General features: G+C 47.0%; 1 protein-coding gene across 4 annotated transcripts in view; it reads right to left on the minus strand.

Annotated features, from left to right (window-relative positions):
* The window catches only part of Lac (septate junction protein lachesin), a 70,174-nt gene that overhangs the window by 38,266 nt on the left and 4,855 nt on the right, over positions 1-27,053 (minus strand). Inside the window, exon 1 of one of the 4 annotated variants that reach the window (XM_050179395.3) lies at positions 10,028-10,256. The exons of the other annotated variants lie outside the window; for them this stretch is intronic. Coding sequence (XP_050035352.1) covers positions 10,028-10,070 — 43 coding nt within the window. The 5' untranslated portion in view covers positions 10,071-10,256. Of the gene's footprint in view, positions 1-10,027; positions 10,257-27,053 lie in introns of those variants that run through there. 4 annotated transcript variants of the gene reach the window in all.

Consider the following 27,053-nt stretch of genomic DNA (forward strand, 5'->3'; position numbering starts at 1 on the left):
GAGTGCGCCGAGTGTTGATAGCTTCGTGTGCGTTGTGTTCGCGCTGAAGCGAGATGCAGCACGAAGATCAATTCGCTCGCTGCTGCTGCCGCGCTTTCTCGCTCCAGCGTTTTGACAGCGAGTGTGCGCCGTCATCGAGTGAGATGTATACATATTTGCTTCTGCGCGGGTGACACCATGCTTGTCAATTCAGTTAGTAAGCGAATGTTAACAATATGGCCAATAAATCTACTGTACTTAATTCGTATAAATGTGTGCTAATTTGCTATCGCAATCAATGCTTCACCTTTCGGGCGAATGCGTCTTTTTGTTTTCTATCCCACACTAGCATTTATTCTTTTTCTAAGCAGTCGAAGCCAGAGGGTTCCTGGACTAAGGAGCCTTCCCACCTTAGGGTGATACCCGGCCTCGCTCGGGACACTGTTTCGTTTAATAAACGTTTCTCTCTCTCTCTAAACATAGGGTCAGCCAACACAGGGGCGGCCAACTAAACGATGATGTGCCACTCCGCGTCGCCGAGCCAAGCTTCGCTGCTGTTCCGCTACTTCTGCGAAATGTTAGCAAATGTTCTCACAATGAAACCTAGCAAGTATTTACCCTGACTAATTACTGGGAACTTTATCACATGCGAGAGATCTGCCAATAAAAAGTTTGACCTTCATTACGCTTATTCCTGTACAGAGTTGACTTTTTAAAACAACTGCCTGAGGTTGCTGCATGCAGGTGCGAGAAAAGATTGACGAAGAGGAGACTGCTAAAAAACAACATATTTTGAGGCAACAATGACAACATGGGCGTTGGGCCCCTATGCGATTAGGACCTCATCCTACGAGATGTACGCAATTCTAAACGTATTATAACGACGTCCAAAAGACAGAAGTGGATATTTCAGTAAATGTTGATCGGAGAAGGTAAGTATAGTGTGTGCCCGTTTGACAAAACGCGAGGATCACATAGCCAAATAGCGAACGGATACCTGTGAACGGATACCTGTGAAACCTGTGATGAATGAACTTTCATCTAACATAAATGCCGGAAGTACGTGGTCGGTAACACAACCCGATATCAAATTTAATATGGCGAATGAAAGCTAAGGACAGTTTCATCTCGCCATGCTCTATACTAACATTGACCAAAACAGGGATGCTTCAAGGGATTGACTTGATGATGAGCTCCTACATGCTAAAATGAAGAGCCCCGAAGACTTCAAAGCAACTTTTTTGCTGATGGTACGGTACTCAGCGGAGCCGACGATGGGAAGAGAGCCAAAACAAACCTCCTAAATTGCGCGATAAGCCGGCCCACTCCAAGCTGCTCGCAAGCTAGAGAGGCGGAACAGTGCCCCATGGTACACCTTTCGACGCAAGAGCAATATCAGCAACGGCACTTCTAGCAGCGGCGCTCGAGCCAGTTAACTATGGTTGTGCGAAAAAGGAGTAAACAATTTCACTTATCCGCCGCTTCAACGCTATACTGTATACCGTCGGCAAAAAACAACACCGACAACTTGCCCCGCGAGTACTCACTTTTTTTCTCGTCTGCGAAGAAAGGCTCATGCTACGGTCTTTCTGCAAGTCCCCGAGGTATGGCTAAGTACGCCCTGCCGCATGCTGGTGACGTCACGTTCGGCAGCTTTTCTATATTATTAAAATACTTTGTCTCTCTCGCTGTCGCCGCGGGGCTTTCTTTTACTTTGTTTTTCAATTCCCAGGCTGCAGTTTGTTGCTTGGTGTTCGGGTGTTTTCCTTTTTGTTGGTTATGCCAAGGCGAGGTACGGCGTAGTACACTATCCCACGGTCTTAAACCTCTGCTGCCTACCCTCGTAATTTCCCATAGAGATCGACGCACGCGGGAAAGCGACAGGAACACGTGACCAATCATTCATCGAGACAGCCCGGTCGCCTCGCAACGCGCCCGCCACACAAAGCGGGAGCGCGCGCAATCGGCGCACTAACAACGGTCTAACGCTTCCTCCCGTCGCGCTGCCATCCGCGCTAGCTGGGCTCATTACCTCCCTTCCCCGGCGAAACAAAAACACACAAAAAAAAACGGAAAGAGAAAGCAAACTGGCGAGCGAAGTCACGACCTGTGGCTACAAGCGAGATCTCAGAGCGCGCGCGTATATATGGGTATATACTGAGGGTTATTGACTTCTGCCTCCTCTACAGCTACGCCAACGCGTTCGCTTCTGCGAGCACGCACAACACAACGGTGACCGAATAATGCAGTTTCGTGTTCGACGAAAAGCAACGCAGTTAGGAAGGCTGCTAGAAGTCTCAACGGAGTTGACAGGCCTGTGTCAGGGTGGCCTTTAAATTGTTAGCATTAATGGTGCACCGTACGAATTTTGTAGCTCCTTAGAACTCGTTACAAATTTCCTTGACGCTGTCGCTCGTCCAGTTGGAACTGTCGATCTCCTGTCGCACGCTTAGCTATTTGCTGTCGCAGGACGGCCGATGACGCGCGTCGTCAACCACAAATATGTTGCAGCGTACATAATTTATCCATACAACCAGGATAAATTCGTGAAATGTTACGAGAGAGGCACAGACAGGACTGCACTTAATCTTTGCGTCTGCATATTTTGCGCACATCAAGGAAATTGTGAGGCTAGATGCACTTGTATAAACTAGCCAGTTGAGCACTCTGGCGGAGCGACATGGCTGCTGAACATCCATTTTGAAAGATTTGTGAACTAAATGCATGTGAAGCTGCATAGTATCATTAATTAGTTTTATGTACAATACAATGTACGTGCAGAATGACAGCTTCAGAGCTGCATGCGCTACATATGTGACATGGGCGCTATCATATACAAAAATATTCGCGCAGAGGCAGCAGAAAGTCGTTATGAACGGGTGCTCAGAACGCGAGTAATTTTGATAGACGATTACTTATTTTTCACCATGTACGTAAGCAAAAACCGTAGCTTACTAGATTGAAACGGCGCAGCGGTGCGATATCAGAGGGCACAGTAAAAACTAACCCACTGCGAAAAGATGGAGAGACGGCAGAAGGTGATCATGGAAAGACAGCCTGATACGGTGGTACCTGTCAGGTTGCTCCCTTCCCCACACATAAGTTCAAGGGAGGGCTGCTGCTGCTGCTTCTGATTAAGATATATGAATCAACACCTCAGGTCACTTGAAATGTTACCCATACCTTAATATTATTTATATGTATTTTAAATATAAATTAATTTGCCGTAAGGGTGAGGCAATTAGTGGCGACGGTCACGTTTGCCGAAAATAAAAAATAAAAGAAAGAAAGAGAAAATGCTGCAGGTTTCGAACACCACTTTCCATCAGTTTTGTCGGGTCCGGTGTGGGTTTTACGCGATTTATTAAATTTTGTCTGAGTTCGGAGCAAAAGCGGCCGCTGCTGCTGGGTGCTATATTGACAGATTATTGCGGCCAGCCCGCTTAGTCAGCAAACTGTCACCGTGTTACAGGCGCACGCTGACAGATAATTCGCCGCAACTGCAAACGTTCTCGAAATATAACTGTTGAGCAAACTTCCTCGCGGCCATCGAGCACGTGCAACTGGAGATATAGATTTCCCCACACATGCTGGCTTGTCCCAGCGCGAATTGGACGAAAACATTTCCGCTAGCCTAAGAATGGTTCCGGTACAAGGGCGAGAAACAAGGCGTCGGAAGAGTGATTCATCATAGCTATCCAGCTGCCGGCCGATCCGCGGGCGCCTCTATCGCGTGCATCGGTCTGCAGAGATGTCTGCATCCGTCGTGCCTAATTACACTCCAGACAACGGGTGTGATGCAGAAAAGGCGCTCTAAGGGTGGACCATGTTACCGATATACCTTCTCCAAAGGTCGGTAAGGTCTTATAAGTTGCGGGATCCATGAGAACAACGATAAGTGAAACTAACGTGCCACACAAACACGTGCTCTCTCTCTCTCTCTCTCTCTATATATATATATATATATATATATATATATATATATATATATATATATATATATATATATATATATATATATCCGCGACCTTGTTATGGTTGTCAGTGAAACGTCATGTACAGTAGCAGAATTATGAGGCATTCTTCAAATTTTTTTGCCCAGCGTGCATACAGCAGCAAATTCGTCATTTTCACTGAGTCCGAAGCAGCCCTGGATGGATGGATGGATGCAAAACTTTAATGAAGGTCCTGAGGTGCGCGACTCAGCGCGCTGCGGGCGGCTCCCACGTTGGGACAGTCAGGCCATGCCCGACCGCCGCATCGTGGGCCCTCTGGACAGCCCATAGTTGCGGCCCGGCATCGGGGCTCTTGATAGCGGAGAGCCACTTCTCCTCATTGATTTGTTCTGTGCCCCGTAACGAGGGGCAACGCCAGAGCATATGGTTTAGGCTAGCGATGTCATTGCAGTGCCTGCAAGAATCAGTGGCATAGGTGTCGGGATAAAGCTTGTGAAATAAAGCTGGGCTGGGATACGAGTCTGTTTGCAATAATCTGAGGGTCAATGCCTGCGCTCTATTTAACTTCTTGTGTGGAAGGGAAAAGTCTCTCCTGCTGAGATAAAAGTGCTGCGCAATTTCATTGAATGTGGTCGGTTGATCTCTGTTCTCCACCACTGCGGGCCGGCGTTGGAGTTCTCCATGGTCGCGGAAAGCGAGACCTCGCGCCTTGGAGTGGGCCAGCTCGTTGAGGTTTGTGTGGCCTCCCATGATGGATCCCATGTGAGCGGGGAACCACGTGAGGGTGTGGGTAGCGATGCTTTTGCCGTCGAGGATGCGAGAGGCTTCCTTACACACAGCGCCAACGCTGAAGGCGCGGATGGCTGCCCTGGAGTCGCTGAATATATGGGCATGTTTGTCGTCCAAGAGGGCCAAGGCAATGGCCACTTGCTCGGCCGCACGCGACGACGTGCTTCGTACCGAAGTGGCGTTAACGGTCGAACCCCTGTGATTGATCGACACTACCGTGAAATTGTTGCTGTTGTCATACTGGGCTGCGTCAACGAAGCAGCTGCCGCCAGGGAGTTCTGTCGCGCGGCGTAGGAGCGCCACCGCCCTGGCCTTCCTTCTTTCTACGTTGCGCTGGGGATGCATATTGCGCGGGGCAGGCGATATGAGGATGCTATTTTCTGCTCTTTCGGAAGGCCCTGATAGGCGTCTTCGACAGTGGCCGGGGGGACGCCCATCTCTGTTAGGAGTCGTCTGCCTGCCCTGGTGCCGGAGAGCCTGAGAATCTGTGCCCTTTCTTGTGCTTCTGACTATCTTATGAAATTACTAAAACGTTAATCTCTTTCGGTACTGTAGTTGTCATATTTTTTACGGTGCATTTCGAGCCATATTAATATGTTAGGTAGTAAAGTAGCAGATAAACTGGATGCTGAGGCACATACTTAGACCCACATTGGCACCTGTTGCCTTCTCGCCATCGATGCTAACGGTCTCATTTGGGACCTGGTATACAAGTTATGCCGGACGACATGGCTTGGTCGTGCGAAGTCGATTTCAATGCACGGCATTGACCCCCTGCTTTGCTTTGCTATAAACCTCAAGGTAGAACGCATACTAGACAGGCACCATCTGAGTGCCCACAATGCAGCATAACAGAAGTTTCTGTAGAACACTGTCGCATTGAGTGTCTAAATACGACCAGCAGCGAGAGATCCTTAGCAGTTGCCTAGACAACTTTGTTAGGCGCGCTTTCTTCCAAGGTTGGCACGCATTCAGAGTTAATTTCGAATTATGAAACTTGGCGTCAGCGCGATCGCGATGCGCTCAAGTGCATATCCATACATGCCAACGTTATAGTCTTGGTTCTGTCTGTGATCAGCGACGGATAAAACATAACGCAGGCGCTCGACCACGTATATACGCTGCTCCACGCTGTGCTATGCTGGGAAAGTTATCGCTCATGTATAGCTTAAAGCTAGGGGATACGGGCTGCCAGGCTTGTTTTGACTTCTGCTGAAACATATCCAAATCAGCTCCACGCGGCCTGCAGCGAAGGTCATGTTGTTGCGATGTCAACTAAACATATGGCTTGTACGAGCAAGCGAATACGCCACGTGAGTTCTGCTTGCTTTGGCATTCTTATCTATACGCGGGACCAGAGTGTCCAATATCTTATTACTTACATTACAATGACTGTTAGAGCGCTAGCAAGCCTGCTTTGGTTAAAAAAAAAAAGAGCTTAACTATGGTTTGGCATTTATGGCGATATGATAAGTAAGTATACGAGCGACTGCGGTGCGCTGGGGAATTAAATGAGTACATTGTATACATTGCATTGAACACTGAAATAGCTTGTGTGCCCGCAGTAGAGGCTTTCTTTGAATTTTTCATGCCACATGCGCAATCACTCATATGAGGTGCTCGTTGCTTAGCGCTAGGACCGTGTCGGTCGGGCTGTTCCCGGTTTTGGCGCGTACCGAACATACCCACACGTATATTTTGTGTTCACGCTGAAACGACATGTAGCATGCCGACGCCAATCAAGGGGGTTGAGTCACTGAGACGCCAAGGCCGGCGACAAGACGCGAAATAACACTGAAAGCTGGCAAAGAGTCAGCTCGCGCATACGGACGAATAAAAGCCAGAAGGCAACTGAGAGGTGCAGGAAACTGCATCAGAAAAAAAGGCATGGTACTATTGCAGACTTTCAACCTCTACGTCAGCCGTAGCACAGCCTCGAATGCTCTGCGTGAAACAACGCAAAGGAATTCATGCCGGCGGAAACAGCTGGATGGAAAACACACGCGGCCGCTTCCACAGCGAAATAAATCTGCGCACTTTCCGGCCTGGAGTCACGCACATAACATTCTTTTTGCGATTATTATCACAGAGCATGCACAGAAAGTAAAGGCAAAAGCAAGCTCTCGCTGAACGGCACGTCATATTGTGGAACAACGCGATATTGACTCGCAATTTTATCGAGAATCTTCGCACAGAACGCAAAGAAAAAGACGGAAAACAACACAACGCGTGCAATGTGTTACCAGTTTCAGTTCAGAATCAGCTTGTCCTGTGCGGACGCGCTGTTAAGTATATGACACGACTGCCAAGCAAGCAGGGATATTTAGATCTATGACACAGAAAAATTTTAAGTTTCCATGGCTGCGGAGTTAGTATTCCTTCTCGACTTTACGCGACAGCGAAAAATATTATGAACACAGGAATCTGAAACACAGTTTCTTCAAAATCTTAACCGAAACACATGCCTTGACAACACCATTCGAAGTCATTTAAAGGGACGCTAAAGAGAAAAATTATTCAAGCTGTATCAGTAAATTACCCTTCCATAACATTAAAAAAAAAAAAATTCACTGCTACCAGGAGAATACGTTTGGGTAAACCAGAAAACATGCGAAAACGAAAGCCGTAGGGCGATTTTGATGCCGTTTGCGCGGGCCTAGTAAATTTTTTTTATCGGCAGAAATGGGCTATAGACTGCGTAAAATTTAGTAAATTAAGGGGTTTTACGTGCCAAAACAACGATCTGATTATGAGGCACGTCGTAGCGGGAGACACCGAAAATTTGGACCACCTGAGGTTCTTTAAGGCGCACCTAAATCTAAGTACACGGGTGTTTTCGCATTTCGCCCCCATAGAAATGCGGCCGCCGTGGCCGGGATTCGATCCCGCGACGTCGTGCTTAGCAGCGCCATACTACAGCCACTAAGCAACCACGGCCTGTGGCTATACTACATTCTAAAAGAGCCTAAGAGTGAACTTAGACAGCTAAAAGAAAGAAAAATCTGTACAATGGCCGAAATAAGAATAAGTACTTTGCGATCCGTGACGTCACACCGAGGTATTGACGATGCTTTTTGGGCGGGAAATTCAAAAACGAACCTTTCACTGACCGTGAACTTCTTTTTTCAATGATCAACCCATTACAAAGAAATCAACAAATCTAGAGTTCTTCAAGAATACTTTAGCTATCTAAACTGATCCACCGTTTCTCTTTAGTGTGCCTTTAAAGCGTGTTTCAGCACTAGCGAAAGAAAATTATTTAACGTGCTTTTGGCGGTTTTCAGTGTTTGCGCGAAGCACAAATAAACGGTGTTGTAGTTTTTCTAGCTTCACAGTTGTTTCCCGCTTCTCAGAAAGCAATCATATCTCTGAAAACTTTATTGGTTCTAGGATTTTATTATTATGCTTCCTAGATAGGTTGGCCTCTTATAATTATCACCGCGTTATTCAGGTCATATTAACGCTAATGAAAGAAATCAAATGCCACATGCAAAGAACAGTAATCAGCAAGATGGTCACAATAGTCGTCACTTTTAACTTTGAGAACGTGTCCCAGCAGAACCTTGAGCGGGTGTTCTTGCAGAATGCAGCTTGAATTTTAGCCGTTTGCAAACATTTAAATTCAGTTTAGTCAGACAGTAGCGGCGCTACGCACTTGCAAGCATATGTGCACTGGTTACTTATGGCGAATGCCCAAACCATAAGAGGTGAAAAAGAATGAGGCAGGAAAGGCAGCTGCAGGTTGAACACTTAAGCGAGAACAACAAACAATGGCGCACACATTGTTGCAACCTATAGGGCATTCACACTAGCAGTAGCCACGGTGACGAATGAGGCCGTAGAAATGCCGCGTTGAGCACGCGGACTAGCTGGAGTACCCAAACTTAGTAGTTGCAGTAGTGGGTAGTAGTAGCTGTCGTAGTTGCAGCAAGGTCTAGTGGTAAATGTTTTAGAATCCGTTCAATATGGCACCTTGGTCGATCTGGTTTTTTTTTTTTAATTACGGGGCTTTACGTGCCAAAACCACTTTCTGATTATGAGGCACGCCGTAGTGGAGGACTCCGGAAATTTCGACCACCTGGGGTTCTTTGACATGCACCTAAATCTAAGTACACGGGCGTTTTCGCATTTCGCCCCCATCGAAGTGCGGCCGCCGTGGCCGGGATTCGATCCCGCGACCTTGTGCTCAGCAGCCTAACACCATAGCCACTGAGCAACCACGGTGGGTTCGATCTGTTTTCTAGTGCACTCTTTTGCAGTCGACGTACAGCCGTGTTCTGACGTAAATAACGCGGAATCACCATCGGCTCGAAATACAAAGAAGTCCCTACCTAAAATACGCCGGATATTGCTAGAAACCATGTCACTGCTAGCTGAAAGTTTCCACATTAAATTAATGTATTACAAATCTCTCAACAAGCCATCCACATACCGAGAGTCAACGAGAGGTTGCAACCACGATGCAACTTTTCGAGCGAGCCGAGGTGTTGGTCAGCCTTCGCGGCTTTTAACAGGCGAATTTAACTAGAAGGGCAAAGGTACATGCGACACGATTACGCCTAAAATTGGTGACACCCCTTCAGAATTCCCGTAGTTATACATATGCAGAGTGGTTAGGTAGACCGTACTTCAGCAACAAGCCGGTTTGACCGCGGGAACATTTCCAAAACGGTGCCAAACATTCCAGGTAAACAAGGCGTTGCCTACGGCTGCTGGCCTGCCACGCGCTCGAGACAGGAAGCAAGACACGAGAATGTAGGCCCCATGCAAACGTTCGCCACACGATTCTAAGTTGCTGTCGACAGACTAACCCGTCTGCATCGTGCAGCGTGCTTGCGTATCTGGACACGTCGTACCACCGAACGGGCAGGTTACGCAAACCGGTGGCTCACGGACCACACGACAGCACACACGGTGTCGACGAAACACCGACACGAGACTGGAACGAGCGGATCCAAGACAATTTCGAAATGTCCAGAGGTGGCGCGCACAACGCTCATAAGGCGCGCATTCCAAACTATTCAGCGTGCGCTACGCCCGAAGATCGCGAAGGATTTCGTCCAAGAAGCTCCTGGCTTCTTTGTCGCGCTCCGGCAATACATAGTCCCGTCTTCGTTCCAGCCTGACAAACACAAGCCGGGGGACTCACACACGCTTCTGAAACGTGAGGGAAGGGGAGAAAGACAGGAAAGGCCCGCTCCTTCCTGCCGCGAAAACCGAATTCTCCTGGCCGCGGCCGTACGAAGAGCACAATGGCCACGCAGGCCGTTCGGCGTTTCTTCTGGCAAAGTACCGTAACTCACCTAAAGACACCAGCGCAGCGAGGAAGAGGATGACTTGAGCCATGGCACACAAAATTCAGTTCCGTTCGTTTCACGTCCAAGCTTGTGAAGAGCAAGCGACGTTCGACAATAGGTAGCAGGCGCCGCTGGGGCACTGGCAGAAGCGGCAAACGGCCGTTGATGCGGCTGTGTTCGTGCGCTAGTCGCGGGGTGGCGGCGCGTCGTCGTTGTGTTGGAAGCCGACTCACCGGCGAAGCGTTCTCTCTCTCTCTCTCTCACTTGCGTACACGCTGGGTGTTCGAGTTTCCTCCCAGCCTCTCGTTCTCTCTCATGAGGGAAAGGAAGGCGAAACTGAGGGCACGAATACAAAAACATGACAAACAAGATCGAACTGATCACGTGACTCTTGTACCTGTGAGTCACGTGACGTGCGAGCGGCCGCAGCGGGTATGGAAAGCGGCTTTGGGCGCTGCGACACCGTGGGGAAGGGTGGGAAAGAGTCTCTGAGAAAGAGCGTTCGCAAGACCATACGATGAGGAAGAAAATAGAGAGTGAGGCGTACACGGCGAGGAAAGAAATGCGACGTGAGTGCGTGAGTCCTACGGGATGGTCCGCGTAGGAGAGAGAGCGCGTAGCTGCACGTAGGCCGGAAAGCGGCGAAGGAGAGCCGGCTGCAGAACCTTTTGGGCATTTGAGTTGCCACCTGTTCGGCACGGCGGAGAGACGGGTGGCGCCGTCTGGAAGCGAAGTCGTGAAAAACATCTGCTCACTGCCGAGGAGCGCAGGCAGAGTTACATGCTTTCGTATTCGGAGTGCTTCCGACAGGGCCTTTCGTGGGAAACGGGCAGTGTGAGCCTCGCCCGCCGTCGTCGCTGTCTTACTGCCGCGCGGGCTCGCGCCTTGACCGTCACTGCGGCAGAAGACGAGAGCACTTCCGGCCTTGCCACCCGCCAATGCCCGATTCACACCTCTGAAACAACGCTAAAAAAGCATGTTCCGAGTTACGCACGCGTGGCAGACAGTTTAGGCACTTATACGGTGCCCCACGTCTGTCAGGATAGCGCGCAACGGAGGCCTCTCCGTCGCGTTTCTGCTCAGGGCACGTGATTACGTGAGTGGTGGCCCAGAACCTTGGGGTTCCGCTAAAGCACGTCGTAGACAACCATCCATTCGTGGGCGCACAGCGAAGGGTGCTCTTCACACAGTGTTTCATTTAGGAGTTACAGTGGCAAATGGATATTTCGACTGTTGCTTCATATTCGTCTTCGCACGAAAACGTTCACCAGGTGTAGCGCCATCAGTCGATGCGCTCTTGAACGCACAAGTATTCACCAACGTCCAGCTTCGACACTGCCGCAAACCCGTGAATTACGCAGTGTGACTGTATAAGGTCAACGACTGAAAATATTAATTGAAGTACCGACAATGCTATCGCCAGAAAAATTGATTTCACAATATGTAACAAAATTATACAAATGTAATAAATTCTGAGTATTAATGCTATTCTGCTCCTAGACTGGGGCAAAGGGTAAGAGCAATCAAACAGAGAATGGACTTGAAGTACACCGGACACACTTTGCATTTCTTAGTTACAGTCGACGGCGAATCAACCCAACTTTCACGAGGTCCGCACAGTAGAGTATAGTTTATCTGTCTCTAATTTCTCTTGAAATAGGTAGTGTATCTACCCGTTTATAAGTGAACAAAAAAGGGGTTCAACAAGGCAATACTCAAGCATGAACGATGAATTCAAAGGTGATGATGACATCACGCTTCTCTGGGACAAGTTTAACTCTGTTGTTAAGTATTGTATTGATAAATTCGTACCGACGCGTAGAAAGAAAACTAAACGTCATAATCCATGGATCACTCGTGAAATCATTAATCTCAAACGTAGAATAAAGCGCAAACGCAACTATAAGCTAGCTCATAATACCGAATTACGCTCTTTAAGGGATGCTTTACTCATCAGACTACGTAACGCCCGCGACAAGTTTCCTAATCAAACTATGATTGCATTTTTAAAAAACTCCTCAGACAAGTTTTGGCGTTTCCTGTCCGACTCTAATCGAAGTGTTCAGCAGCTAAGAATAAACAACAGCGTAAATTCTAATCGTAATGATATCATCAATGAATTAAATGCCACATTTTATAAAGAATTCACTCAAGCTTCAGTTCTAAGCGCCCATGATAAATCATATGCGCCATCTGCATCTCAATCAATTCCTAACGTTTCAATTAGTCGCGAAGGAATTATTTCTATGTTGCTTGATATTCACGTAAGAAAATTGTCTGGAGCCGATGGTTTGCCTAACAACTTTCTTCTACGCTACTCCGAACTAACTTCTGTATTCCTATACATTATTTTTAATGCATGCCTTAAACAGAGCTCAGCACCAAAAGACTGGCCGACGGCCAAGGTAATACCGGTGTTTAAATCAGGTGATAAACTTATTCCTCACAATTACAGACCTATATCCCTCATAAGCATATGTTGTAAGCTCTTGGAGCATATTATCGCTAATCACATATCTAACCACTTCGAAGTGAATAATTTTTTTGTTAATGTTCGGCATGGTTATAGTAGAAAATTTTCAACCTCAACTCAATTGTTATCTATTGTACACGACTTTGCCAGTGCCATAGACGAACGCCTGCAGATTGACGCAACATTTCTAGACTTGTCAAATGCATTTAACCGTGTGCCACATGCAAATCTAATTGAAATTCTTAAATCACTTGGACTGCCAGAAAATATAGTGCATTGGATTCAAGCCTATTTAGCGAATCGTGTTCAGTTTGTGGAAATCGATGGTGTGAAATCTAATAGCCTGCCTGCTGCCTGTCTTACCCGGTGTACCAGAGGGGTCAGTGTTGGGACCCCTGCTGTTTCTTATTGATGTAAATGATATTGCTGAAAATTTGCATCCTAATGTTAAGGTGAAATTGTTTGCTGATGATTGTGTCATTTTTTCTGCTGTCAGAAGTTCTTCATTCCAGGATACACTTAGCAATAGTCTTTGTAAGCTCGCGGACTGGTGCGACGACAGAGGAATGCAAATAAACTTTTCCACAACAGTGTCAATGACAATAACACTGAAACGAAAACCACTATTTTATACTTACCACATTGGCAATCGTAACGTTGAATCTATTACCTGTGTGAAATACTTAGGCATAACAATTAACAGTAACCTCAAATGGGCCACCCATATTAACAAAATATGCAACAAAGCTTTCAAAAAACTTTGCTTTCTACGCAGAAAGCTAAAGAAGTCAATTTCATCTGTCAGGCTGCAAGCTTATCGTTCCCTCGTACGCCCAGTCCTAGAGTAAGCTGTGTATATGTGTATATATACATATACAGTTAACTGTGTATATGTGTTCAAACAAATAATAATAATAATAATAATAATAATAATAATAATAATAAGAAGAAGAAGAAGAAGAAGAAGTAGAAGAAGAAAATTGATGAACTTGAACGAATTCAGCGTCTGGCTGCACGGTTTATTTGCTCCGATTACAAAACATCATCATCAGTTTCTGGCATGTTAGGCAAACTTGGACTGGATCCGCTCCACGTGCTCCGTAAAATCGGCAGGCTGAATATTTTTTTTACTCATTGTTTCATAATCGAACAGGTTTAGCAAATGCCACTTATATTACGCAGGCTACACAAAGGTCGTCGCGTATTTTTCATTCTAAAGTAGTCGAGTCATACTTTGCTCGCACTAAAATCTTTCAGAAATCATTTTTTCCACTTACGAGCGAAGAATGGAATCATTTACCGGTATGTGTTGTTGAATGCACATCTTATGTTTCATTTGAAAATATGTTGAAAAAGCATCTTTTGTAAACCCTCTCCTTCTTGGGCAGTTTTGCTGCCTGCAGTATTGTGTAAATAAAATAAAATAAATAAAGACTGCATATGAAAGTGAATGGTATTCGCTTCAATACATTTTACATTGAAGTATACCGGCAAGCCATGCTCTCTAGTAGGCATGTCTCATTGGTATCTCTAACTGAACTACGGAAAATCGGTCCTCAACTGAGAAAAGTCGTACAAATGCAAGCAACTACGATGAGGCCTTTCAGGTGAATGCCTTTCCGTATCAGATGTCATAGGTGTATCTACCAGTGGGGGGGCGGCACTTGCCCCCACCCCCCCTCCACAGTCGTATGTTTGTGTGTGGGGGGGGGGGGTGCAAGGTATCCACCTCGCCCCTCCCTCTCACTTTTGAAAGCGGGCACTTTCGGCTGCTCAATGAAAAATCCAACAAAACTACAACTGGGGCCAAATTTTCTTTCTAAATAAAGTGACCACGTAATTAATGCATTTATCTACTACATATCCCATACTTTGGCGCAGAAGATTGTTTTTCGTGCCTCGTGGCGAAGCGCTGTAGCGGTTGACGCGCCGTATGCGCCCTACACTTACACATATGTGCTTTATGTTCAACGTAATCGTACCTAGCCTACACTGCGTCACAAACTTACCTATGCGTCGTGACGTCATGGTAATATCGACGACGCCCAGTCTTGAATATCTGAACCAACTTTAGTATGAAATTAGGCTATTTTAAAGTGTTACCCAACATCCATACTTGCTAAGTGTCGTCCTTTTACGCGCGACTAGCGTGTTGTAGAGTTTCCGCAACTTCGAACTACGGTTCAGTACTCCTGTAATATCCTTTGTTTGACGAGTCGCTAGGAGTTTACCTGTCCGTCTGAGAAGTGGTCAACGTGCAGCAATGGATTCTATGGCGGCAACGTGTGCCACCTTTCCACATCACACAGCGTATACGCGGTCAAGAATCCGGACTGCGATCGCTCTAGGCCTCCGCTCCCCTGCCATAGCCTAGCTGCGTAGAGACTAAGACGACACAACGACCTAGCCAGTCATAAGTTTCTCGGCGCTTTTAGTGTCGACCCTGTGGTGTCGGCCTCCTGAGGGGCGTTAAATTCAATGGGATGGTCATTACGGAAGCACAGGTCAAACACCCTCAGGAACTTCCGACGGCGCCGCGAATCGTAATCGTTCGTCAAGGGACACGCTTCCAAGTACCCGCATTCAGCACTGTCCAGCGGTACTCAGAACAGATGAAACCAAACAAGAAACGGCGGTCTACGCCTAAAGACCGCGAAAAGGAACGAGAAACGGCGCAGCATTTTTTCCCCACCTTTTACTCGCGCGCCTAGACTCATGGGTCACTAAAATCCCTTTTCTTCTTTTTATTCCGTCGTTTCCTTTCTTAGCTGTTTTGCCATGGCTTTCACCAGCACGCCTATACTAAACGTATGTCTTTATTGTGGAGGTGTATGAATATTCGGAATTTGGAATACGAATGGAATAGTATCTGAATGTTATCTGATTCGCATTAGATTTCAGAATTATTCGAAATTGTCGGATATTCATTTGTGTTTGAATATAAGGTTTAACACTTGTCGCAGTCTCGATAGAGACAGAGAGATTGGTGCAAGTGAAATGTGCACCGTAAGGTTCTGCTACAGGAGAGTTGCAGAGGTTCATTCAGTAAAGATGCTTCGCTTTTTGGCAGCCGGTGTACGAATTCCTTTTCTGTAATTGGGTAATTCGTCATATTATTGCGCCAGTCTCACGCACGCGACCCCGTACTACCTCACTTCTCTCCTTGGACGAACGCAACACTATACGTGCGTATCGTCAGCCACATATGTGGACCAGCATATATGGCCCAAAATGGTTGCCTTATTTTATTAGTCATTTTCAGGGTACACGGGATAATTAAGAGCCGTTGTTTCCCATCTGCGATCTTTCCAGTTGACCGAGCGCCAACTTACAAACGGCAGTACATTAATCTGTCAAACACCGTGGAAATGCCTCATTTTCTTACGAAGGGAATTCCATGCAAACATTGTTTCTCACTTTGAATAGGAATGAGTAAAACATTCGATAATGAAAGATTAATGAAATATCTGGTTCCCCTTGAAAATTTCTCCATTTGAATAGGCACTCCTAGTTGATACGGACTTCATTCCGTGCATCTGTGCTGCCCGATTATTGGCCAATACTCAGAGTGGATAGCCATTACCACGGACGTCATCGTCATACTCCTGCTTCTCGTCCTTTCTTCATCTTCTTGGCGTATGCCGGGTAAAACGCGAAATTGTACAATGTGCGAATAGTTAACTGCGAAACGGTATACAAGTTGTATAAGGAAGCTTATTATTCATCCTTTCACTTGCCTCGAATGGTGAGAATACTTTGCGGAAGAGTATTCACGCACTTCGTTGATTACCGTATCTACTTATTAGGACGGACCCGGCAATATGGGCAAGAAACGCTACAAAAAAGTTCGGCAGCATGTTACATTCCTGTAACATGTGAAGACGAAAGCCTGCTACGCACGTGGTAACGGATTAAGTTATACGACCGGAGGGGTCGGAGTTCTTGCAAAACATAACGAACCGCATTGTGAAGTAAAAGTACGGCGCAATAGGTCGACCTCCTCAACGATACATCCGAGCACCTAATGCACTACTAAATGGTTCTTTCGTTCTCTCTTCCTTTCCATCTTTCTTTCTTTCATCTTTTTTTCTTTGTTCTTTCGTTCGTTCTTCCTTCTTTCGTTCTTTTTCTTTTGGTCTATCTTTCTTTCTTTCGTTCATTCTTTCTTTCATTTCTTCATTCATATTCAGCCATTGCATTTTTGCTTGCTTACGTGGGTATGAGCCATTCCTGATGATGATATTTTTTGTATCGCTGACATTCATCACTGGACTAGACGCCGCTTTTTTCGGGTATGAGCCATTCCAAGAGAGAGAGAGAGAGAGACGAAGAGGAAAGGCAGGGAGGTTAACCAGATATTAGTCTCCGGTTTGCTACCCTACACTGGGGTTGGGGGATAGGGGTTAGAAAGAGGACAGAGAGGAAAGGGGTAAAAGAAATGCGCACACAGAGAGAGACACACACAAAGCCATTGCAAAGAGCCACTTAAGGCTTTCGCCTTAAAATAGTGCCGTAGCACCACTGACCGACAGACAGGGTGGAGGTCCGGTGGTGGAGATACCCTTGCTTGCGATGGTTTTAATGCGCGTTAAGATACCCAGGTGGTCAAACTTAATTTTACTACGACGTCATTGCATACGTGATGCAAGTTCGGGACGTGAGACCCCATCAATGAAAAAGTACGGGTTTCCCTAAAAAAATACTACACTCGTAAGTATTCGAACCTGCTTTTTCTCTCTGAAAACGGTAGTTGTGCAGAAAAGCAATAACCCTTGCGACATATCCAGACATCGACAAAAGCATGGAGGCTTGTCAAATATTACGCAGCCAAGGTAGCACGTAACTGGAATCGTCTGTGCGAAGCGGAAATAGCTCATCGAAACATTCCACTTTCTCCGTGTAAATCCTACACCGTTGATTGGACTACTGACGTCTCTATGGAAGACACATCGATCTCGATGACAGCGGGAAGCACCAGGGAAGCTCCAAGCGGGAAGCTCCAATGATGATGACACGCGCACACTTCCAACTGCCAAAATGGCCCGATATGAGTCACAGCGCCACCGAGACGCCGTCGACCGAACCTCGCGGCGCCAGGCACAGGTCCACTCGCTTGTGTGTGCTCTCCAGACACAACAGCGCGTGCATACGCTTTGTGCGTGCTTGCGTGCGTGCGTGGCATGCAGAGACGAGACGATGTCGCCGCCCGTGACTCACGCCGTTCGATCAATAGAACGGCAGGTGACTGCCACAGTATTGGCAAAAAAGGCACAGAAAGTGTGAGGCAAAAGTACTGCGTGGTCAAGAAGCAGGTCGCCCCCTTGTTTGTATACTTCCGCTTCATTCGCGGCTTCTCTCTCTCCCATCCTCCTCATCGCGACCGCGCACGCGCACCTGCTATCGGCAGTCGCACTACTGGCCTATACAGCCACTCGCTATACTCCCACGCGTTACTGATATTTTTTACATTATTTTTTGTGTCTTTTCTATATTGCGCGGGAGTTCTGCCCGTCGTTGATGCTCGTCATTTAGACCATGTGAGCTGGTGTGTGCGCTCAAGCTATTTACATAATTCCATGTCGCCTCACGAAGACAAAAAATGTAATAATAAAGGCACATATAGGATAGGCACGGTCATATACTAGCGGGGCCAATTCGTTCTGATATATAGTGCTGCCGTTGCGGGGACCCCCCGGCGGCTAGTTTTTTTTTTTTTTTTTTTCCCCGCGTCGCGTAGTCGACCAGGGTACGCACGGAGTATAGGAGTGGTGCTGAATCAATAATTCCATCGCCACCGCCGCTGCCACCGGCTGCGGGAAATAGCGTCAGGGATGACTGACCACGCCGCGTCACCTCCTCAGCCAGACCGGAACGTGCTCTGTCGAGAGACAGAAGGAGAACGAGAGAAGAGAAATAGTTTAAAAAAATGAGAGAGAGAGAGAGAGAGAGAGAGAGAAAGCGCAAGGAAACAGGATCGACGCTCTTCTCCGGATTGGGCACCCGTTCACGCGAGACGTTCGAGCCTTGCGTACTCCGGCTCGGGAAGAAGGTTTAGCTATAGCGGACCCAAAATTAGCGGTCTCGGTATGCTCCACCTGCAAAGACGAATGCGGGTTATGCGTCAATGCGTAGAAAATATTTCTTGGGCATGCTGAAGTCGCATGCGCGATCTTACGTCGCTTCTTATATAGGCGTTCAGGAACAGCGAGCATGAGTGAAAGCGACATCAACCGACGGTTACTGCGAACGTGCCAGGCCAACTATGGCATATCCCTCCAGCGGCCGAACAGGGTCACTAATACAACTGCTCAAAAAGAGCTCTCGCAAGTGACGGCGCCAGCTAGGTGGCGCAGCTGCACTAAGTTATCAAATAGCGCCTATCAAAGCGTAGTAGGTGCTTCCGCTGGGGCTTGCGCGCCTTTCAAGAGACTGTAGTTCCCGAGCAGTTTTGAGTGCTCTTGCTCGCTCACGAAAGCACCGTAAGCATCGAGCGACTTTCTGTATAGAAAGGCAGCAGAACAGAACATTCGCGCGTTTTACGTGCGATTAGCATAAATTCAAGCGCGAACAACTCGCCAACGCCTAGAACGCAGTGCCAAGTTTCCAGATTTGTATCAGTGACTTAATTCAAGCACCAAAACTTACAGTTGAGATTACGCCGTGCTTTTAAGCCATGCTTTTACGCCGGCTACGGAGCCAATAGACGCCGCACTCTTGTGTTAACGGGCGTAGCGAGAATTCCGGTCAGTTATAAAGCAAAACTTTATTTGCCCACTTTCCCGAGTTGGACGTGGCTGCTTGGCTGTCGGGTCAGCCGCTATCTCGCCAGATAGAACTGTGGATACATGCACGCTGCACATAAAAAGGTACGTGCGTCGCACCCACGAAGGAATGTACCCGCGAAGTGGCTTATATAAACCTTGCATGCTGACCAAGTATGCCAACCTTTGTTCTGCGTTCCTACATAAAACCTGAACACACGTATAATGTCAGCTCACAGGCATCTCTAAAGAAAAGCCATCTCTTAGTGGAATGATGAATTATATTTCACGTATTGTCTGATTTATGTTAATATCTTTGATTTAACAACTCCCTCTCTGTCACTGGGTCTGTGACCGTTCTTGACCAATTCTTCAGAATGGGCATGCCCCACTAATATTCCTACAAAAGGCTCATCAAATCAAACCAGACCCAACCTAACCTGTCATTGTACATCATCGAATAGGCATCACCAATCGCCAAAGCTTCCCTTCACATAGATGCCAACTTTTGTGTTGGATCTGCATAATTTTTTACCGCAGAAACCGTTCTTCTCGAGGTCCCTCGCAGACTTCGACTTCATGGAAACTACGTCAATGCTAGACATGGCTCAACACAGGACAGCAAACATATAACCAGGGGCGCTATAACTTAAAGCTATTCCAAACTTTTCTATTCCAATGCTGTAATCAGCCCTCCGCGATCGGTCACAAACTTTTTTTGGACCACCCCCACTTCGCCAGTCCGTCATGCGACGTCACGAAAACCGCAATAGCTCCCAATCTGACGTGACGTGTACGCACTGATTATGCGTGATTTGACCGAACGAAAGAAAAGTAATTATTTCTGATTCGACGCCTTTTCGCCATTAACTCTATGCTATCAGACAAAAGGTTTCAGGCTGCATCCACTTCGCTTGCCTGTCACTCGATGTCACAAAAGTGCGAAAACTCGTTGCGTCAAAGTGACGTGTATGCGTTAAAGATACATTAATATGCCGAACAAAACAATTTTTTTTTTCTGAACAGCCCGAGATTGCCCCGTTCCGGAAGGAATACAAGATAGCTGCTGCTGACCGCTCAGGCATTTTTTTTTTTAATTATGAGGTTTTACGTGCCAAAACCACTTTCTGATTATGAGGCACGCCGTAGTGGAGGACTCCGGAAATTTCGACCACCTGGGGTTCTTTAACGTGCACCTAAATGTAAGTGCACGGGTGTTTTCGCATTCCGCCCCCATCGAAATGCGGCCGCCGTGGCCGGGATTCGATCCCGCGACCTCGTGCTCAGCAGCCCAACACCATAGCCACTGAGCAACCACGGCGGGTACGCTCAGGCATTGGCTACACGCACATGCCGGAGGGTACGGGTTTATTTGCCTACAACAAAACTTTTTTGTGTGACAGTATAACGTAATCGAGTCCTTTTGGCACGTATACGACATCCCTCGGCTAACTCTTCTCTGTTGAGGATCCGTTTTGGCGGCATCTTTAACTGCCCCTTGCACACCGCCGCGATTTTAAACAAGTCACCGCAAGCTAAGGGAAAGCGAACCAAACGCAGGCGCCGGCGCACCTCCCTATTCATCCGGTTATCTACACTTCCACTGTGCTGGCTAGGCCCCATCGAAACATTCTCCACTTGAGCGTTCTCCTCGCTTATTTTCAGCCAATTAGATAAGAAAAACCACTCAATGTAGGCTACTTTATTCGTTTTGAAAGTAAACAAAAATTACCTCTTATAAACGCGGAGAGCGTTTGATTGGGCTGTTCAGGCAACGCTAGGGGTCACCACGCGATGCTTGCGTCTGCAGTTCCGTAAGTCTGACGTCAGGAGATTGGAATAGAAATATATTGGAATAGTTTTGCGTTACAGGGCCCCAGTTTACATATACGTACGTATAGTCATATGTACTACCGCTACAGATGGGCCGGTCACCTGCTCTGTTCTCTAGAGAAGTATGCATCTAAACAGCAAATGCTAGCCAAATAACCTCACAACAAATATATGTGGCTACGCACCCCCCCTCCCCATTATCTTCGCATAATTCATTTATTAAACCACCGAATTTACTTCTTTAACATAATCCTAATCCATAAGAAAGGGAACGCCAAAGACTTTAAAAATTGTAGACCGATCAGCTTACTGTCCGTTGCCTACAAGGTATTTACTAAGGTAATCGCAAATAGAATCAGGAACACCTTGGACTTCTGTCAACCAAAGGACCAGGCAGGATTCCGCAAAGGCTACTCAACAATAGACCATATCCACACTATCAATCAGGTGATAGAGAAATGTGCTGAATATAACCAACCCTTATATATAGCTTTCATTGATTACGAAAAAGCGTTTGATTCGGTCGAAGCCTCAGCAGTCATGGAGGCACTACGGAATCAAGGGGTAGACGAACAGTGTGTAAAAATACTGAAAGATATCTATAGTGGCTCCACAGCCACTATAGTCCTCCATAAAGAAAGCAACAAAATCCCAATAAAGAAAGGCGTCATGCAGGGAGATACGATCTCTCCAATGCTATTCACAGCGTGTTTACAGGAGGTATTCAGAGACCTGGAGTGGGAAGAATTGGAGATAAGAGTTAATGGAGAATACCTTAGTAACGTGAGATTCGCTGACGATATTGCCTTGCTTAGTAACTCAGGAGACCAACTGCAATGAATGTTCACTGAACTGGAGAGGCAATGCCGAAGGGTGGGTCTAAAAATTAATCTGCAGAAAGCTAAAGTAATGTTTAACAGTCTCGGAAGAGAACAGCAGTTTACGATAGGTAGCGAGGCACTGGAAGTGGTAAGGGAATACACCTACTTAGGGCAGGTAGTGACCACGGATCCGGATCATGAGACTGAAATAATCAGAAGAATAAGAATGGGCTGGGGTGCGTTTGGCAGGCATTCTCAGATCATGAACAGCAGGTTGCCATTATCCCTCAAGAGAAAAGTGTATAACAGCTGTGTCTTACCAGTACTCACGTACGGGGCAGAAACCTGGAGGCTTACGAAAAGGGTTCTACTTAAATTGAGGACGACGCAACGAGCTATGGAAAGAAGAATGATGGGTGTAACGTTAAGGGATAAGAAAAGAGCAGATTGGGTGAGGGACCAAAGCGAGTTAATGACATCTTAGTTGAAATCAAGAAAAAGAAATGGGCATGGGCAGGACACATAATGAGGAGGGAAGATAATCGATGGTCATTAAGGGTTACGGACTGGATTCCAAGGGAAGGGAAGCGTAGCAGGGTGCGGCAGAAAGTTAGGTGGGCGGATGAGATCAAGAAGTTTGCAGGGACAACATGGCCACAATTAGTACATGACCGGGGTAGTTGGAGAAATATGGGAGAGGCCTGCAGTGGGCGTAACCAGGCTGATGATGATGATTTCTTTGGCTCTTTGTCCCGCTTAAAAGCGAGCAGATTTCTTCGGCTGTATCGCCCGTTTTTTAGTGCTCGGACTTTCTCGGTTGAGGGAACTTGCTCTTGTGCGACCGCGTTGCGGGGCGCGTTCGTCTCCGTATGCCAACCATAGGGTTTCTTAGAAGAACAATATTGTATGCGACTGTGATGCCAACTAGCTGTTTCAGACGCACCTGGTGTCACACGAGAGGTTTGTGGCATCTGATGGTTTAGATGCTGCGGTCGCTCGTGGCGCTGTGTCGTACTTTCCCGCCGCCTGGGCTGACAATTGCGGGGCGCGTTTGTCGAAGTCCGCTGCGTGCTTCTTGTCGAGGTGCGCCGAAATGCACCCTTCTTCCATGGGTAATGCACCTTTTCATCGTGTCCAAAAATCAAATAGTCCTAAAATTGTTTGTCTAGGTCTCCCGCAGACTTTATTTCTCGAATCAGAATAGAACGGAAACTTCGTCATCGTTCGATATGGCGGCACCCGGCCTGCCCGCGACAGGCCGAACGAGTAGGTAGCCGTTTTTAACTCGCCTGCAGCTTTCATGGGAAGTCGATGGTGCTGTACACAGTGGCGTAGCTAGGTCGTCTGGCACCCGGGGCCCATAGTTCTTCTCAATAAAATCAAATAGCTGCATTTTTTTCTGGTCGTATTTATATATATACTAACAGTGCATATTCTATACGCAGAAAGTTTCAGGTTCTTGAATCCGGGCAGCTTTCCGTGTCTTAATTGAAGGCACTCTACGTTAATACACCGCGTGTTTCAGCGGCAATTGTGGTGGTGGTGGTGGGTTGTAGCAACGGGTGGGTTTAGCCGGGCGATTGAGGTCTGCTATTGCTCCGCCTATATCCTGCTTATTAAAAACAGGGAAGCTGAGACACAATGTTTTTGTTTCTTTCTGACCGACATTCGTAACAGTTAAGTGGAGATATTACGTGCCAAAATCACGATATGATCATCAGGCACGCCATAGTGAGGGACCCCGGAATAATTTGGTCCACCTGAGGTCGTTAACGTGCACCTAAATGTAAGTACACTGGTGTTTTCGCATTTCGCCCCTATCAAAATGCGGCCATCGTGGCAGGGGTTTCATCCCGCGACCTCCTGCTTAACAGCCCAACACCATAGCCACTAAGCCACCACGGCGAATGAGATTCCTAACATCGGCGGTAAGAACAAGCAAACTCCCAGACGGAACATTTAGTAGTAGATTTAACAAAGGCTTGCTAAATAACTTAATGATTAATTTCAACGCCATATTCGGCTTTTGTAGATAGTGGCGAGATCACAACAAATCATTTAAAACGAATCACAGACCCTCACTTTAAGCACGAGGCCATGAAGAGACTCGCCCCATTAACGCGCGAGGCCGAAACCGAGCGTATCGGGAGCGCGCCTACGCCACATATGGCCAGAGGTTCGCCGTCAAGCAAAAGCAACAAATCTTTGCGGTGAGTGGATGGCCGTTGGCTGAAACGCAGGCCTTCAATATGCGCAGTCAAGCTATTCGAATGGCCGAGGTGCATTTATTAAACTTTTTTGTTCTCGAACTCCACTATACCAAATGCCGACCAGGGGCGTCAGTTTTGATTGACTCACAAGACTGCTGCTACCTTTCTTCTTAGCTCAAAACGACAATATAGCGGAACGTGACAATGTCCAGAATAGCACTCTAGCACTAAAAGACTAGTGATTTCTTTTTTGCGTGACAAGCATTAATGAAAGTCTAGGTCCTGGGCCGACAGCCATGATCGGCACATTGAACGGCGTGTCACGGTCGGTGATCCCATGTTATTCCCGGGTGATCACGGCCACACCTGAAGCGCTCGATCCCTGTTTCGCACGGAAAATGTGGTGGAGCTCTCGCGCCAGCATGCTTTAAATAAGTGTTTAATTATTCATTTTAAAAGCTGATCTGTTAGGACCTCGCCAACATACAAAGGTCAAATTGACATCGCTGACCTAGCTCTAATAACTATGAAGTTAATAATCAAATCATGGATTATAGGCTGCTGTATAATCCATCAGGGTTTTTATTGTATCCGCCGCTGCTGTAAAAATTGGGCCGCCAAAATTTACATGTCTTGAATCCCACATTATATGATTGTAGAGACCATTCCTGCTGCATCACTCGCTATACTATACTATACTCGAAGCGCAGAGCGAATTACGAATTAAGCTTTCTACACGTCTTTGTATAACACTGCAAGGAGCACCAGTTTTCAATCTTTCCGAGAATTGCTCAGCATACAGTGCGACAGAGAGCACCGAATTATTGCGAACGCGCTGCCAAGCAAGTAGTCGCAGCGCGCGTTTTCTTCGCATATGTACATGTAGCGCTCCCGAGAGAAGGCGTTCTGACACTACAACAGACATGTGCGTATATATATATAATATCGCCGTATATCTAACACTTGTTTACCAACCTGCAACGATTCAGCACTCTACATGTAGAAAAGAACAGGACCAGAATTAACAAGCTCATGGTAGGGCACACGTCGTCATTGCTTATTGAAGCTGAGCAATATGGAAGTTAGATCCGTGTCAAGCAAAATCCCAAGAATAATGCCATTTTCGAGATGTCCATCTCCAAAACCTGCTAGAAAGTGAGCGGGCTTTGCAGTTAAAATCACCCCGAAGTGCTAGAAAGAGGTTTTTGGGAAACTGTTAAATGGAACGCTAACGTATTTCTTAGCACTACCAGCATTTCTTAGCGCAAGAGGACGTTATCATCAATCAGTGGCATAGGAAGCGGAGTCGGTCTGCATTGTCTGCGCTTACGTATCGGATGTAGTACTGTTGCGTTCCCGAAAAGCTCCTCCCGAAATAAAAACCTGCTACGACAATGCTGTTAATAACGTATACAGAATCCTAGACACCTGCTTAAAGCGACAGAGGTGCACATATGTAGGCTGTCTAGCGCAACCCACCGATTCAAAATAAACGACTATGAGTATGCGTTGAGAAGCAGGAAGGCGGCCACTGCTACTCGCACCTGTTGCTCCGCTTTGGCTTGAATGGCCCACTGTTATCAGCGGCACCGCCCTAGCTAAGATGAGCCTCAGCATTTGCCAAGATATGTGGTGAAGGCACACCTTATCGCCACGCGCGGCGTATCACGCGTCGCAGGGTGTTGTATTCAGCGGTATTATTGCCAGGCGGATGTGGCGTACAGTGACGAATGGAGCACAAGCGCCCGTGCTGTCTGCTTTGCTTGCATTCCGTTCCGGTGTATCAGCGAACTATATCTTATCGAATTATTCACGTCGTTCCAGTGGCACAGCTATGAAGAAAACCTTAAACTTGCCTGACCTTTCCTTGTGTCGAAAGTCACTTCGCCTTAACCTTTTCCACGAAATCTATTATTGTAACAACCATTTGAAGGACCTCCTGTTTCATCCACCTCATTATATATCTTCAAGGACCGACCATCCCTTCAAAGTGGGTCTACCGTCTTTTCGCACAAAATTGTGTAATGACTCTTGTTCTTCGAACAAGTGTCGCATGGAACCACCTTCCCTCCACAATCGCCAGCACAACTAATCACCACGAGTTCAAGATCGCTTTACAAGATGCGTTGTAATATATATATTTTGTTAGCTGCACGTCTTGCCATTTTCCCCCACTCCTTCGAGTAGTGCCTTTGGGCCCGGATAGCATTTGTAATAAATAAGTAAATAAATAAAAGTCAGGCACCTCTTCTAGCCACAGAGAATGTGAAGTATTCTTTGAGTCCAGCGGGTTTTCCATATCTGGTTGTCTGAGCTCAACAGCAGGGCCTCGATGCGTTCTGCCTCCGCTCGAAAAAGAGCGCACTGGAGTGGCCATACTAGTCCAGCTGAACGCAAACGCGATCGACGCGTGGCGCAGTTACGCTACATCGGCGAACATTGGACGCTCTACAGTCTGGTGTGGCTGGCGCGGGAATATGACACGTCCCATCGCACGCCGGAGCAGCTGGGAACAGGGTGCGCATTGGCGTTCTTGCAACAGCTCAAATGACAAGCGCAACAGGGAGAACGCACGCCGAGAGAGACGCCCGTCAAATATATAGAGAGATGTGCGAGCAGTGCGCCTGGCTGCCTAGACGAAACATGGCGCAACTGAGAGATCAATAGTTGCATACCGTTACGTATGGTTCTTCAATATTCGCCCTATCCGCATCGGCTACCGGATTGCCGCCAGGTGCACGCGTAGTCTGCATAGGCGCCGATATTTCGCGCGGTTTCTTTAGCAGTCGGGAAAAAAAAATTTCGCAATTAGTACGTCGCTGAAAACACCGCAGTTGTACGTCATTTCGGCGTGTCTACAAATGCCTCATTGACGCAGACATGTTTACAATACTTCTCGGGGTAGATAATTATAATTACCCAATGAAGTCTCAG

The sequence above is a fragment of the Dermacentor andersoni genome, chromosome 5 (assembly GCF_023375885.2).
Source record: "Dermacentor andersoni chromosome 5, qqDerAnde1_hic_scaffold, whole genome shotgun sequence".
Taxonomy (NCBI): Eukaryota; Metazoa; Arthropoda; class Arachnida; order Ixodida; family Ixodidae; genus Dermacentor; species Dermacentor andersoni.